The 12679-nt window shown below is 36.3% G+C and overlaps 1 protein-coding gene across 1 annotated transcript; it reads left to right on the plus strand.

Moving 5' to 3' along the window:
• Positions 1-1231: 1231 nt before the first annotated feature.
• On the plus strand, positions 1232-10539 carry LOC138338042 (uncharacterized). Its single transcript, XM_069288505.1, has 8 exons — positions 1232-1484; positions 3196-3395; positions 5440-5582; positions 5912-6152; positions 6780-6856; positions 7300-7441; positions 9793-10099; positions 10238-10539. Exons 1-8 carry the CDS (start codon positions 1232-1234, stop codon positions 10537-10539), a joined length of 1665 nt encoding a protein of 554 aa, XP_069144606.1.
• Positions 10540-12679: the final 2140 nt, after the last annotated feature.

A 12679-nucleotide genomic window follows, 5' to 3' on the forward strand; every position in this document is an offset into this window, starting at 1 on the left:
TATATATATAATGTTGGGTTGTTCTGGTCTCGAGTTAGTTTTTTTAGTTGAAACCAAAGCAATCCAAATATAGTCGGATGTTTTTATCCAACACCAAATCAAGTCAAACCAAATCACTAATTGGGGTTTTTTTTTCGATTTGACTCGATTTGCGGTTTGATTCGATTTTTAGTTTGATTTTGTACTCCCCTATTCTTAATCCATTGTTCGGACACAAACATACTAAATTGTATTTTGTTATTAGGGTTGCATCCCCTTATCCTTAGATTTGTTAGACCTTTTGACATTAAGATTTTAGGTTCTTGGCTGTTCATTTTGCAATTATTTTTTGTTGACTAATAAAGTTAATGGAAACTCAATATTTTAATTGTTTTAAAACATTTTCCTAATATTATATTATGATTACTTTCTTAAATGGTTTGATGAGTTAATTTTTTATTATCACACCCACCGGAGGGTTAATGTGAGTGACCCTTACGAAAGATCAGGATAGTGACATAATAGTTGTTTTGGTACCATGATTATAAGTTTCTAGGGGGTTTTGGTGTTTGTCTAGACATTCGGTATCACCTTATAAAGTTGTATTTAAAGACATTAAAAGCTGATTTATTTATTTAGATTATTGTGTGGCTTATTTATATACGTTGTGATAAGGATAAGGATGTAGAGTCCTAGTACGTTAGTATGTTTGAGTTATACATAGTTATCTCCTCTTCTCTTTAGGTCTCTTATATCCAGAGAACTCCTTTCTCATCTATACTTGTACATGTATAAATATCACACATTGTATGAATAATACACGAGCTTTCATAATCATATTCAACTCTTATATGGTATCAAGAGCCTACTAAATACTTTAACTAGTATATCAGATCCTCTTTTTTATCTAGCATTCAGACGCTTCCTTCTTGTTCCAAAATGTCTGATACTTACTCTTCCTAAGCCCTAACTCTCCAGCAGTCCCTCTCAATCAAGGGGGTGCCATTCAACCCTCTCAATTGATCTCTTTTAACCTTGCGTCCCAACTTTCCTTCAAATTAACAGGAGTGCAAATTTTCCAACTTGGAAATCCCAAGTTACCACACTATTGTTTGGCTACGAACTTCTTACCTTTGTTGATGTCTCACTTCTTATCCCAGATGTGCAGTCTTTGGACAAAGACAATAACCAAATTCCCATCCCCAACTTGAGATTGTGGCAGCGACAAGACAATCTTGTTCACAATGCCATTATGGCAACAATCGATCCTCTCATTGCCCATGCTTCCATTGCCAAAGAAGCTTGGGATATTCTCCAAACAACTTATTCCAGCAAATCGCACTCAAGAATTTTTAGTTTGCGCGATACTCTGACAAATGTCAAACGAGATTCACGTTCAATCAGTAATTATATGAGAGAAATCAAGTCAACTGCTGATGATTTGGCTTGCAATGGTTCACCCATTTATAGCGAGGAACTTGTTATTAAGGTGTTGAGTGATTTAGGTGCCTAGTACAAGGAGTTATCTGCAGCAATAAGAGCTCGTGATAATCTTATCACCTTTCGAAGAACTCTTTGATAAACTGCTTAAACAAGAGATGTTCATTTAACACTCAGAACCTAAAGTTGAAACACCAATGGTCACTGCTCAATTTCATCAACATTCCACCAACAATGGTCCCAAAAATAGACAACCTAACTCTTCCAATCATAAGAACACTACTCCATCTGGTTCCTTCAACTTTTGTAACCAATACAATCTTCTGCCCCGAATAACAATTTCTTCACCCAGCAGAATACCACCAGAAGCAACTACCAGCGTATTCTATGTCAACTTTGTGATAAGTTTGGTCACATTGCAAAATTTTGTAGCTCCAAAGCACACAATGCTACTGAAGCATATGCTAATTTTGTCAATCGACACTTACACTTCTAATTCCCCAAGCACTTGGGTTGTTGATTCTGGCGCCTCTCATCATATTACAAACAACTCTCAATCTCCTAGATGTTCTTTGCTCTCTATTTATAAAAGAAGTTGATTTCTGTTGCTCAATTTTGTAGACAATATTTGACTTCAATTGAGCTTTTTCCTTATATTTTTGTTGTGAAGGATTTGAGCACGGGGGCATGTCTTCTTCAAGCCAAGAGTAATGTTGATCTCTATGAGTGGCCCGCCGACATGAACAAATCAGTCACACCTTGTTCTCAAGAACATTTTGTTACATCAACATCTCCATCATTGCATCTATTACATGCTCATCTTGGCCATCCTCAACCTAGTATTACCAAAACTTGTGTCTCTTCTTTCAACCTACTAGTGAACCATGTGGAGTCATTACTTTCTATAATTCGTGTTTATGCAATAAGATTCATCATCTACCGTTTGGTGACAATTCAATTACATGTTCTAGGCCTTTTGATCATATTTAATCATATGTTTTGGGTCCTTCTTGAAATATCTCTTTTGATAATTTCATATTCTATGTTCTTTTGTTGATTATTTCACAAAATATACTTAGTTGTTTCCTTTAAAATCCAAATCACATGTGAAGAAATTTTTTTAATAATTTTGTTCTAATAGTTCAAAATCAAGTTCAACTGAAAATTAAAACGTTGTATACTGATGGGGGAGGTGAATACATTGGCCTTAAATCCACTATCTTGATCTTTGGGATCCAACATCTCATAAGCGCTCATTACACTACCCATCTTGTTGGCACTGCCGAAAGAAAACATCGCCACTTTGTTGACACTACTTTAACTCTTCTCCACCATGCTTCTGTCCCTCTCAAATTTTGGTCTCTCACATTTCAATCTGTGGTCTACCTCATTACCAAGTTACCAACACCACTTCTTGGTCTTAAATCTCCATTTCAGTGTCTCTTTAATAACACCCCAAACCCTCTTAAGCTAAGGGTCTTTGATTGTCTTTGTTATCCATGGTTAAAGCACTACACATCAACCATACTTGATCCCAAGTCCAATCCTTGTGTATTTATGAGATATTCCGCTGCCACAAATAGTCATGCTTGCCTAGACCTTGCAACTTTAAAAGATTATCTCTAGGAACTTTTATTTGTTGAACATATCTTTCCATTCACAACCAACTATCCTCAACTGTCTCATCCACAAGTATCGCACATGGAAAATAGTCGTGTCCAACTGATCCCTCTAGTTTTTCCTCTTCCTCACAACCTGTTTCACCTATTACTGCAGATTCTATCCCAACTCCTCTTATTACTGATTTGGTCAACTCTACAACTCCTCACAGATCGCATACTCAAGGCTATCTGGATGACGTGCCAACTGGCTCAATTGTAAGTCCTCCTACTCATTCTTTGTCTTCTTCTCCTTCTCAAGACAGAAGTCCATATACATCTCCACAGCCAAGTCCAGCAACACCATCAAATCGAATGGTAATCAGGTCTCAAAATAATATTTTCAAACCCAAAGTGGTTTTTGATTACCTTGAAACTGTTGGGTTATGGGCCTTTTTCCCTTCCTAGGTGAATAAATAAAAGCCCAATTTGGACCAACCCATTTTTGCCCATCCCATTCTTATGAGGAAACATAAGCCTATTTAGGTCTTATTTTCATATACACAGAGAGTTTTTTTAGCAGCCAAAAAGAGAGAAAGAGAGCAGTTTTCGCAGTCAAAATTCAGTCGTAACAGCCAACTTCAAATTGCGATTCCCGCTTCGTTTCTTATCCGATTGAGCTGATTTTTGGACAGCATATTATGTTCATCTCAATATTTGATTAGGAACTGACAGAGTTGGATTTGGTGGCCTGAAGCTTCAGTTTTGCTGTCGTGAACAGTAACTGCGAAATTAGTGATTTTGCTCCTTTAATTCTCTAGATTTGGTGCAATCTTATTTTGTTGTTGCTCGTTGTTTGGCACTTTTTTTGTGGCCAATTTTGGAGAACAATATTGTAACTCTTGGTGATTATAGTGGAGCTTTTGGTCCCGTGGTTTTTTACTCTTCACATCGAAGGGTTTTCCACGTAAATCTTGGTGTCTTGTGTGATTGGTTTATTATTGCCTTGCTATATTTGTTTGGTTGAATTACTTTCTGCCTTACTATCATATTTCTTGTGGTTGTTTGTTTTCTCTTGGTTAAAATCGAGAAGGGAAAGTATAGACTTGGGTATTCTTCCGCTTTTATCTTGTCAGGCATTCTTTGTTAGTGCCTTGTCTTTCCCAACAAAGTGGTATCAGAGCATTGGTTATTGTTGATTGTCGTTTTGAATGATGGAGGCAAATATGAGCAAAATGATGTATTAAAATGGTAGTAACTATCATATTCTGAAAGTCAAGATGAAAGATCTTCTATTTGTCAAGAAGATGCATTTACCTGTGTTTGCTTCTAATAAGCCTCAGTCTTTGAATGATGAAGAATGGGAATTTGAGCATCTGCAGGTTTGTGGCTATACTAGACAATGGGTTGAAGATAATGTTAGAAATCATATTGTGAATGAGACACATGCCAAAAGTTTGTGGGACAAGCTCGAGACACTTTATGCTTCGAAGACTGGCAACAACAAGTTGTTCCTATTGAAACAATTAATGAATATCAGGTATAAAGAGGGTACTCCTGTTTTTGATCATATTAATGATTTTTAGGGTATTCTTGACTAGCTGTCCAGAATGGGTGTAAAGTTTGATGATGAGATACAGGGACTTTGGCTTCTTAATACTCTGCCAGACTCTTTGGGAACTCTTCGAGTTTCTTTGACTATTCTGCTCCCAGTGGTGTTGTAACCATGGAATATACTAAGAGTGGTGTCTTGAATGAAGAAATGAGAAGAAGATCTCAAGCCTCATCTTCTTCAGCTTCACACTCCGATGTTTTGGTTACTGAAGATAGGGGGAGAAACAAGTCCAGAGGTCAGAATGATAGAGGTAAAAGCAGAAGCAAGTCAAAGTCTAAATACAAGAATATTACATGTGACTATTGCCACAAGAATGGACATATCATGAAATATTGTTACAAGCACAAGAGAGATATGAGACAACAAAAGAGAGAAGGCGATAATGAAAATCGTGTTGCTGTTGTTGCTAATGATGATCTTCTTGTTTCTTGTGATGCAAATGCCACTAATCTTGTTCGTGATGAGTCTAGCTGGATTGTGGATTCTGGTGCTACTTCTCATGTCACGACAAAGAAGGAATTATTTTCTTCTTATACTTCAGATAATTTTGGAACGTTGAAAATAGGCAATAATCATGAAGTTGAAGTTATTGGCATTGGGACAGTTTGTTTGGAAAGTAACAATGGTTCCAAACTAGTTCTCAATAATGTCAAGAATGCTCCAGATGTTCGCTTGAATTTGATTTCTGTGGGATATCTTGATGATGAGGGTTATGTTAATACACTTGGTGTTGGCCAGTGGAAGCTTACTAGAGGTTTGATGGTTGTGGCCCGTGGTGACAAGTTGTCTAACTTGTATGTATTTCAGGGCTCCATGTCCAGAGACTCAGTAAATTGGGTGGAGAATGATACGTCATCAGATTTATGGCATAGAAGGATGAGTCATATGAGCGAGAAGGGGATTGATAGTTTGGCTAAGAAAAATTTGCTTTCTGGAGTGAAACAAGCAAAGTTGAAGAAATGTGTTCATTGCTTAGCCGGTAAACAGAAAAGAGTTTCTTTTCAGATTCATCCGCCTTCAAGAAAGCTTGATTTATAGAGTTGGTACATTCTGATTTGTGTGGTCCTTTTAAGGTAAGATCTCATGGTGGTTCACTTTTTACTTTGTTGACTTTTATTGATGATCATTCTCGCAAACTTTAGGTATTTCCTTTGAAGTCCAAGGATCAAGTACTTGATGTGTTCAAGAGTTTTCAGGCCTTGGTTGAAAGACAAATAGGAAAGACATTGAAATGCATCCACTTAGATAATGGTGGTGAGTATATTGGTCCTTTTGATAGATATTGGAGAGAGAAGGGTATTAGGCATCAGAAAACTCCTCCAAAGACTCCTCAATTAAATGGTTTAGTAGAGAGGATGAACAGAACTCTAGTTGAGAGGGTTAGATGTATGCTTTCAGATGCTAATATGTCAGATTCTTTTTGGGCAGAAGCACTTAATACTGTTGCTTATGTTATCAATTTATCTCATGCTGTTGCTTTAGATTGTGATGTCCCTGACAGAGTTTGGACTGGTAAGAATGTTTCTTATGATCATCTTAGAGTCTTTGGGTGTAAAGCCTTTGTACATGTTCCTAATGATGAAAGGTCAAAGTTGGATGTTAAAACTAGGCAGTGTATCTTCATTGGTTATGGTCAAGATGAATTTGACTATCGTTTCTATGATCCTGTTGAGAAGAAACTTGTTAGAAGCCGTGATGTTGTGTTCTTTGAAGACCAAACAATTGAAGATTTTGACAAAGCTGACAAGGCTGATTTTCAGAGTAGTGAGAGCTTAGTTGATGTTGATCCAGTTCCTTTGACTATTGCACCGGAAGAAAATCTTCACAATGATAAAAATCAAGTTGATATTGAAGATGGTGATCATGTTCAGAATGACCGGCATGATGTTGTTGATGCTCCAGTGCAATATGATGTGGTTGTCCAACAACCAATTATAGATGCTCCAGAGAGTTCTCTCAGATGATCTAGTAGAGAGAGAATTCCTTTATCTCGTTATTCTCCCAATGAGTATGTACTCTTGACTGACGGGGGGGAACCTGAGAGTCTTGATGAGGCCATGGAAAGTGAAGAAAAAGAAAGGTGGTTTGATGCTATGGAAGATGAGATTAAATCCTTGCATGATAATCATACCTTTGATTTGGTTAAGTTACCTAAAGACAGAAAAGCTTTGAAAAACAGGTGGGTTTTTCAGGTGAAACATGAAGATGATAATACAGTTCCACGGTACAAATCTAGATTAGTTGTCAAGGGATTTAATCAGAAAAGGGGAGTTGATTTTGACGAGATATTCTCTCCAGTTGTGAAGATGTCATCCATTCGTGTGGTTCTAGGCTTGGCTGCAAGTCTAGATTTAGAGGTTGAGCAATTGGATGTTAAAACTGCTTTCCTCCATGGTGACTTAGATGAAGAAATTTATATGGAGCAACCGGAAGGTTTTGAAGTCAAGGGTAAAGAGAATTATGTTTGCAAATTGAAGAAGAGCTTGTATGGTTTGAAACAAGCTCTTAGGCAGTGGTACAGGAAGTTTGGTTCTTTTATGAGTCAACAGTGCTTCAAGAAGACTTCTTCAGACCATAGTGTTTTTGTGCAAAAGCTCTCTGATGGTGACTTTATTATGTGTTGCTTTATGTTGATGACATGCTTGTTGTTGGTCATAATACTTGCAGGATTCAGAAGTTGAAGAAAGAGTTGAGTAAGTATTTTGCTATGAAAGACTTAGGACCAGCAAGGCAGATTCATGGCATGCAGATTGTCCATGATAGGAAGGCCAAGAAATTGGTATTATCACAAGAGAAGTACATTCAGAAAGTACTTCGCAGATTCAGCATGGACAAAGCTAAGGTTGTCAGTACACCTTTAGCTATGCACTTCAAATTGAGCACGAAACAGTGTCCTTCTAGTGATGATGAGAAGGAAGATATGAAGAAAGTTCCTTATGCTTCAGCTGTTGGTAGTTTGATGTATGCGATGGTTTGTACAAGACCGGATATTGCTCACGCTGTTGGAGTTGTTAGCCGTTTTTTTCTAATCCGGGAAGAGAACATTGGAATGCTGTGAAGTGGGTTATGAGATATCTCTGTGGCACTTCTAGTCTGAGTTTGTGTTTTGGTACAGGGAAGCCTATTCTTTGTGGTTATATTGATTCAGACATGGCTGGTGATGTTGATACTCGCAAGTCTACTTCAGGGTACTTGGTTACTTTTGCAGGGGGAGCTGTGTCTTGGCAATCTAGGTTGCAAAAATGTGTTGCTCTATCTACTACAGAAGCTGAGCTTAAAACTGTCGTTGAAGCTTGTAAAGAATTGCTTTGGATGAAGAGATTCTTGGGGGAACTTGGTTGTGCTCAAGAGAGGTATGTGCTTTATTGTGACAGTCAAAGTTTTATACATCTTGGCAAGAATTCTACGTTCCATGGTCGGTCTAAACACATTGATGTGAGATACCATTGGATTCGAGATGTGTTGGATTCTAAGTTGCTTGAGCTTGAAAAGAGTCATACAAATGAAAATGGTTCCGATATGATGACTAAAGCTTTGCCAAGAGGGAAGTTTGAAGATTGTTGCATGATCGCCGGGATAGCGGTCTCCTCCACATAGTCGTGAGAGGGAGAATTAATTGGTTATGGGCCTTTTTCCCTTCCTATGTGGATAAATAAAAGTCCAATTTGGACCAACCCATTTTTGCCCATAGGCCCATTCTTATGAGGCAAATATAAGCCTATTTAGATCTTATTTTCATATACACAAAGAGTTTTTTCAGCAACCAAAAAGAGAGAAAGAGAGCAGTTTTCGCAGTCAAAATTCAGCCCTAACAACCAACTTCAAATTGCGATTCCCACTTTGTTTCTTGTCCGATTGAGCTGATTTTTGGACAGCATATTATATTCATCTCAATCTTTGATTGGGAACTGATAGAGTTGGATTTGGTTGCCTGAAGCTTCAGTTTTACTATCGTGAACAGTAGCTGCGAAATTGGTGATTTGGCTCCTTTAGTTCTCTAGATTTGGTGCAATCTTATTTTGTTGTTGATCGTTGTTTGGCACTTGTTTTGTGGCCAATTTTGGAGAACAATATTGTAACTCTTGGTGATTATAGTGGAGCTTTTGGTCCCGTGGTTTTTTACTCTTCACATCGAAGGGTTTTCCACGTAAATCTTGGTGTCTTGTGTGATTGGTTTATTATTGCCTTGTTATATTTGTTTGGTTGAATTACGTGCTGCCTTACTATCATATTGTTTGTGGTTGTTTGTCTTCTTTTGGTTCAAATCTAGAAGTGAAAGTATAGACTTGGGTATTCTTCTGTTGTTATCCTGTCAGACATTCTTTGTTAGTGCCTTGCCTTTCCCAACAGAAACCTCAATTGTAAAGCACCTTTCGTTTACCACAAATACCTTCAGTCAAGTATCCAAACATCCTGAATGGCAGGATGCAATGACAGAAGAACACATGGCCTTACTTAAAAATAAAACTTGGTCATTGGTTACATCTACTCCCTCTCAAACGTAGTTGGGTGTAAATTGGTGTTTCGTGTCAAACACAAACCCGGAGGATCAATAGAGCGTTATAAAGACAGACTAGTGGCAAAAGGATTTCATCAATATCCTAGAATTGACTTTCATTCCACCTTCAGTCGAGTTATTAAAACCACAACCATTCGCCTCATCTTGTCCCTAGTTGTGTCTCTTAAATGGCCATTGCGTCAACTTGATGTAAACAATGCCTTTTTACAAGGTACTCTTCATGATATTGTTTTCATGCAATAACCACCTAGCTTTATGGATTCCGGGTTTTCAAATCATGTGTGTAAACTACACAAATCTATCTATGGAATTCGCCAAGCACCACGAGTATGGTATACTAAAATCAAGGATTTCTTTTATCTTGTGGCTTTGATTGTTCCAAAACTGATGATTTTTTATTTATCAAGTGGTCAGTTTATTCTCTCATTATTATTATGATTTATATTTATGATATTGTTGTTACAGGTTCTAACAACTCCTATATCCAGGAAACAATTAAGTTGTTGGGAGACAGATTTTCTATTAAGGACCTTGGTCATTTACATTTTTTTCTAAGTGTTGTTGTTATACAACATGCCAATGGATTTACTCTCACACAGAGTAGCTTTATTGTTGACATACTCAATAAGTTCAATATGTAGGATGCAAACAGTGTGAGCACTCCTCTATCCACAAGTGATGTTTTATCCTTGTATGATGGTTCCTTTCCAACAGACACTATAATTTATAGGCAGGTCATTGGCTTATTGCAATACCTCAGCTTTACAAGGCTTGATACATGTTTTGCAGTAAACAAGCTCGCGCAATTCCAAAGCTCTCTATCAGCTAAACATTTGCAAGCAACAAAGAGGCTTCTTCGTTATTTGAAAGATACGATAACCTATGGACTTCACTTTAAACATGGCAACTCTTCTCAGTTACTCGCCTACTCAGATGCAGATTGGGATGGTATTCTCGACACTAGACACTCAACTTTTGCTTATGTTATTTTTCTTGGAAAGAATCACATTGGTTGATGCTTCAACAAGCAACGCATTGTTGGCAGTGTTGTGGCTAAGTTGAACTGGTTAATGAACCTTCTGCAAGAACTCCGGGTCAAGATGCCTTGTCCTCCTAAGGTTCTTTGCGATAACATTGGTGTCACTTACATGTGTCGCAATCCAGTTTTTCACAATCTAATGAAACATTTCGCCATCAACTCTCATTTTGTCCGTAACCAAGTGGAAAGTAGACAAATTTCAGTTCATCACATTCCAACTGGAGCTCAACTAGCAAATGCATTAACTAAAGCACTTCCCAAAAGGTCCTTTGTCAACTTCGTTAGCAACATTGGTCTCAAGCAAATTGAGCCAATATTGAGGTGGCATGATAAGGATGTAGAGTTCTAGTATGTTAGTATGTTTAAGTTATACATAGTTATCTCCTCTTCACTTTAGGTCTCTTATGTCCAGCAAACTCATTTCTCATCTATACTTGTACATGCATAAGTATCACACATTGTATCAATAATACTCAAACTTTCATAATCATATTCAACTCTTATACGTTGTTGTTCTAAGGTTGATTAATTGTTGGTGTGTTATAAATAGTTGGTTTTCCTATTGGAGGTTTATTGTGGGTGTCATTCATGATAGATTGGGGTTGTGACAACACACCGCTACAACGACGACACAGTAGAAGGAATATTTCCGCAATGGCGGAATGACGTCAGTACATATGTTAAGATCAAATTCAAATTTCAAAATTCTCGTCAAGTCATACCAGTTTAATTAATTTGATAATGTATTTCACAAGTTTTTGATATTTCGCACGAAATACCTTTTGAATAACGAAGGAATAAGCCGTTACATGTCGTTAGCCTTTGATTTAACCAATTCAGTTGGTTTTACAAATATTTTTAATGCAAATAGTTCTTGCATTGTCATACCATTTCATATAATGCATACAAAAAAGTTAGTTATAGTAAAACATCAATACAATGATTCGTTTGAGTTTAGTCAATTCATCCACGAATATAATATTGCATTGAATTTCGATGTGTTATTGTTTCATTGAATTATAAATCTAATTCAATTTATATTGGATAAAGATTTTTGAGTCAAACATTAATACAAAAATAAATATTTGAAAATAAAAATTTGAAGCTAAACAATGATGACTTGTTCTAATGGATAAACATTTGTCCGTTGAACAAGAAGAACTCATCCATATTTTGAAAATTTTTGGTAGTTTTAAAGGTAACTAAAAGCAATAGAATAATAAATCCTACCTAGAACTCAATTGTCGAGCTTTATATCAGATGCATGTGTTTTGAGAATGCACGATTTTGTATTGTGCATAATCAAATTTGTTTGTTTAGTAGCCTTTCAATAGATTGTTTTCACAACACGATTTGGCCTATTAATGTTAAGATATTTCTTATTCTTTAGAGTGAATAAAGACTATTCTTTTTCTCCAATCACTACATAGTTTTTTTTTTTTAGAGATCATTAATACTAATTTTTTTTAATGTTAGTTTTTTTTTTGTTTAATGTTGCAATTTAGGATTTAAAACATACATATCTTACTTTACAAATAAGAGAATATAAGTGATATTATTAAAAAAAATAGTAGATCACATGAGGAAACCTAGCTTTAAAGTACTTTTTTGATTCTTTCATGGTGAGATACATGATAATATGTCATCACTAGATACACAATTGATAATATTATATTATTATCTATATTGGTGTATTATATATAGAAAAATATAAAATATTAGATGAATAAAATTAAAATAGATAGATGAATGAAAGAAAAAGTTGTAAATTAAAGAATAAATTGATGTGTATAATTTTCTTTAATGTATTTAGTTGAAATGATCTTTTTGGTAGTTATTTAAAAAGTACATTGAAAATTGGGTGTTTTCGAATAATTTTGGAATTTCTGGTCAATGGAATTTGTTATACGAAAGCTTGCTATAGCGAAGACCCGCGAAACCAAATGTCTTTTTATTTTGTTATAAGTGGCTATTTAGGATTTTATTGCACTTCTTCTAAGAACGTCCTTTGGTTTATTTTGAGAGAGTATGGCTCAAGAAAGAGTACTCCTTGGAAGTCTACCTAAGGTCTTACTCCAGATTCTTCATCAAGTCATCGAGCTACCTAACAGAAGCCAAGCCACATGGGCATTGGGGAAGCTATTTAACTTTTAGCCTTTGTTAGTGGCATGTTCTGCCTTGCAGGATTTAGAAGGATAACATAGTTAGACCTACAACTTGGCACAGAAATCAGCCCAACCTAGCAATTCAACAATGCACAACTCAAACGACCCAATATTCAAGTACATGAATCTCAAGTATCAACTAAGTCGCGTATAAGAGTCAAATGCATCAAGTAACAATAATCAATCTCTTGCCGAAACCATTTTTATCGGCACAATATCATTAGCCGAAACTATTTTCCATCGGTTTTATATCAAATCACTAGTCGGAACCATTTTTCATTAGCTTTACATCACTAGCCGGAACTATTTCTCATCAGCTCTACA

The sequence above is a fragment of the Solanum lycopersicum genome, chromosome 8 (genome assembly GCF_036512215.1).
Source record: "Solanum lycopersicum chromosome 8, SLM_r2.1".
Classification (NCBI taxonomy): Eukaryota; Viridiplantae; Streptophyta; class Magnoliopsida; order Solanales; family Solanaceae; genus Solanum; species Solanum lycopersicum.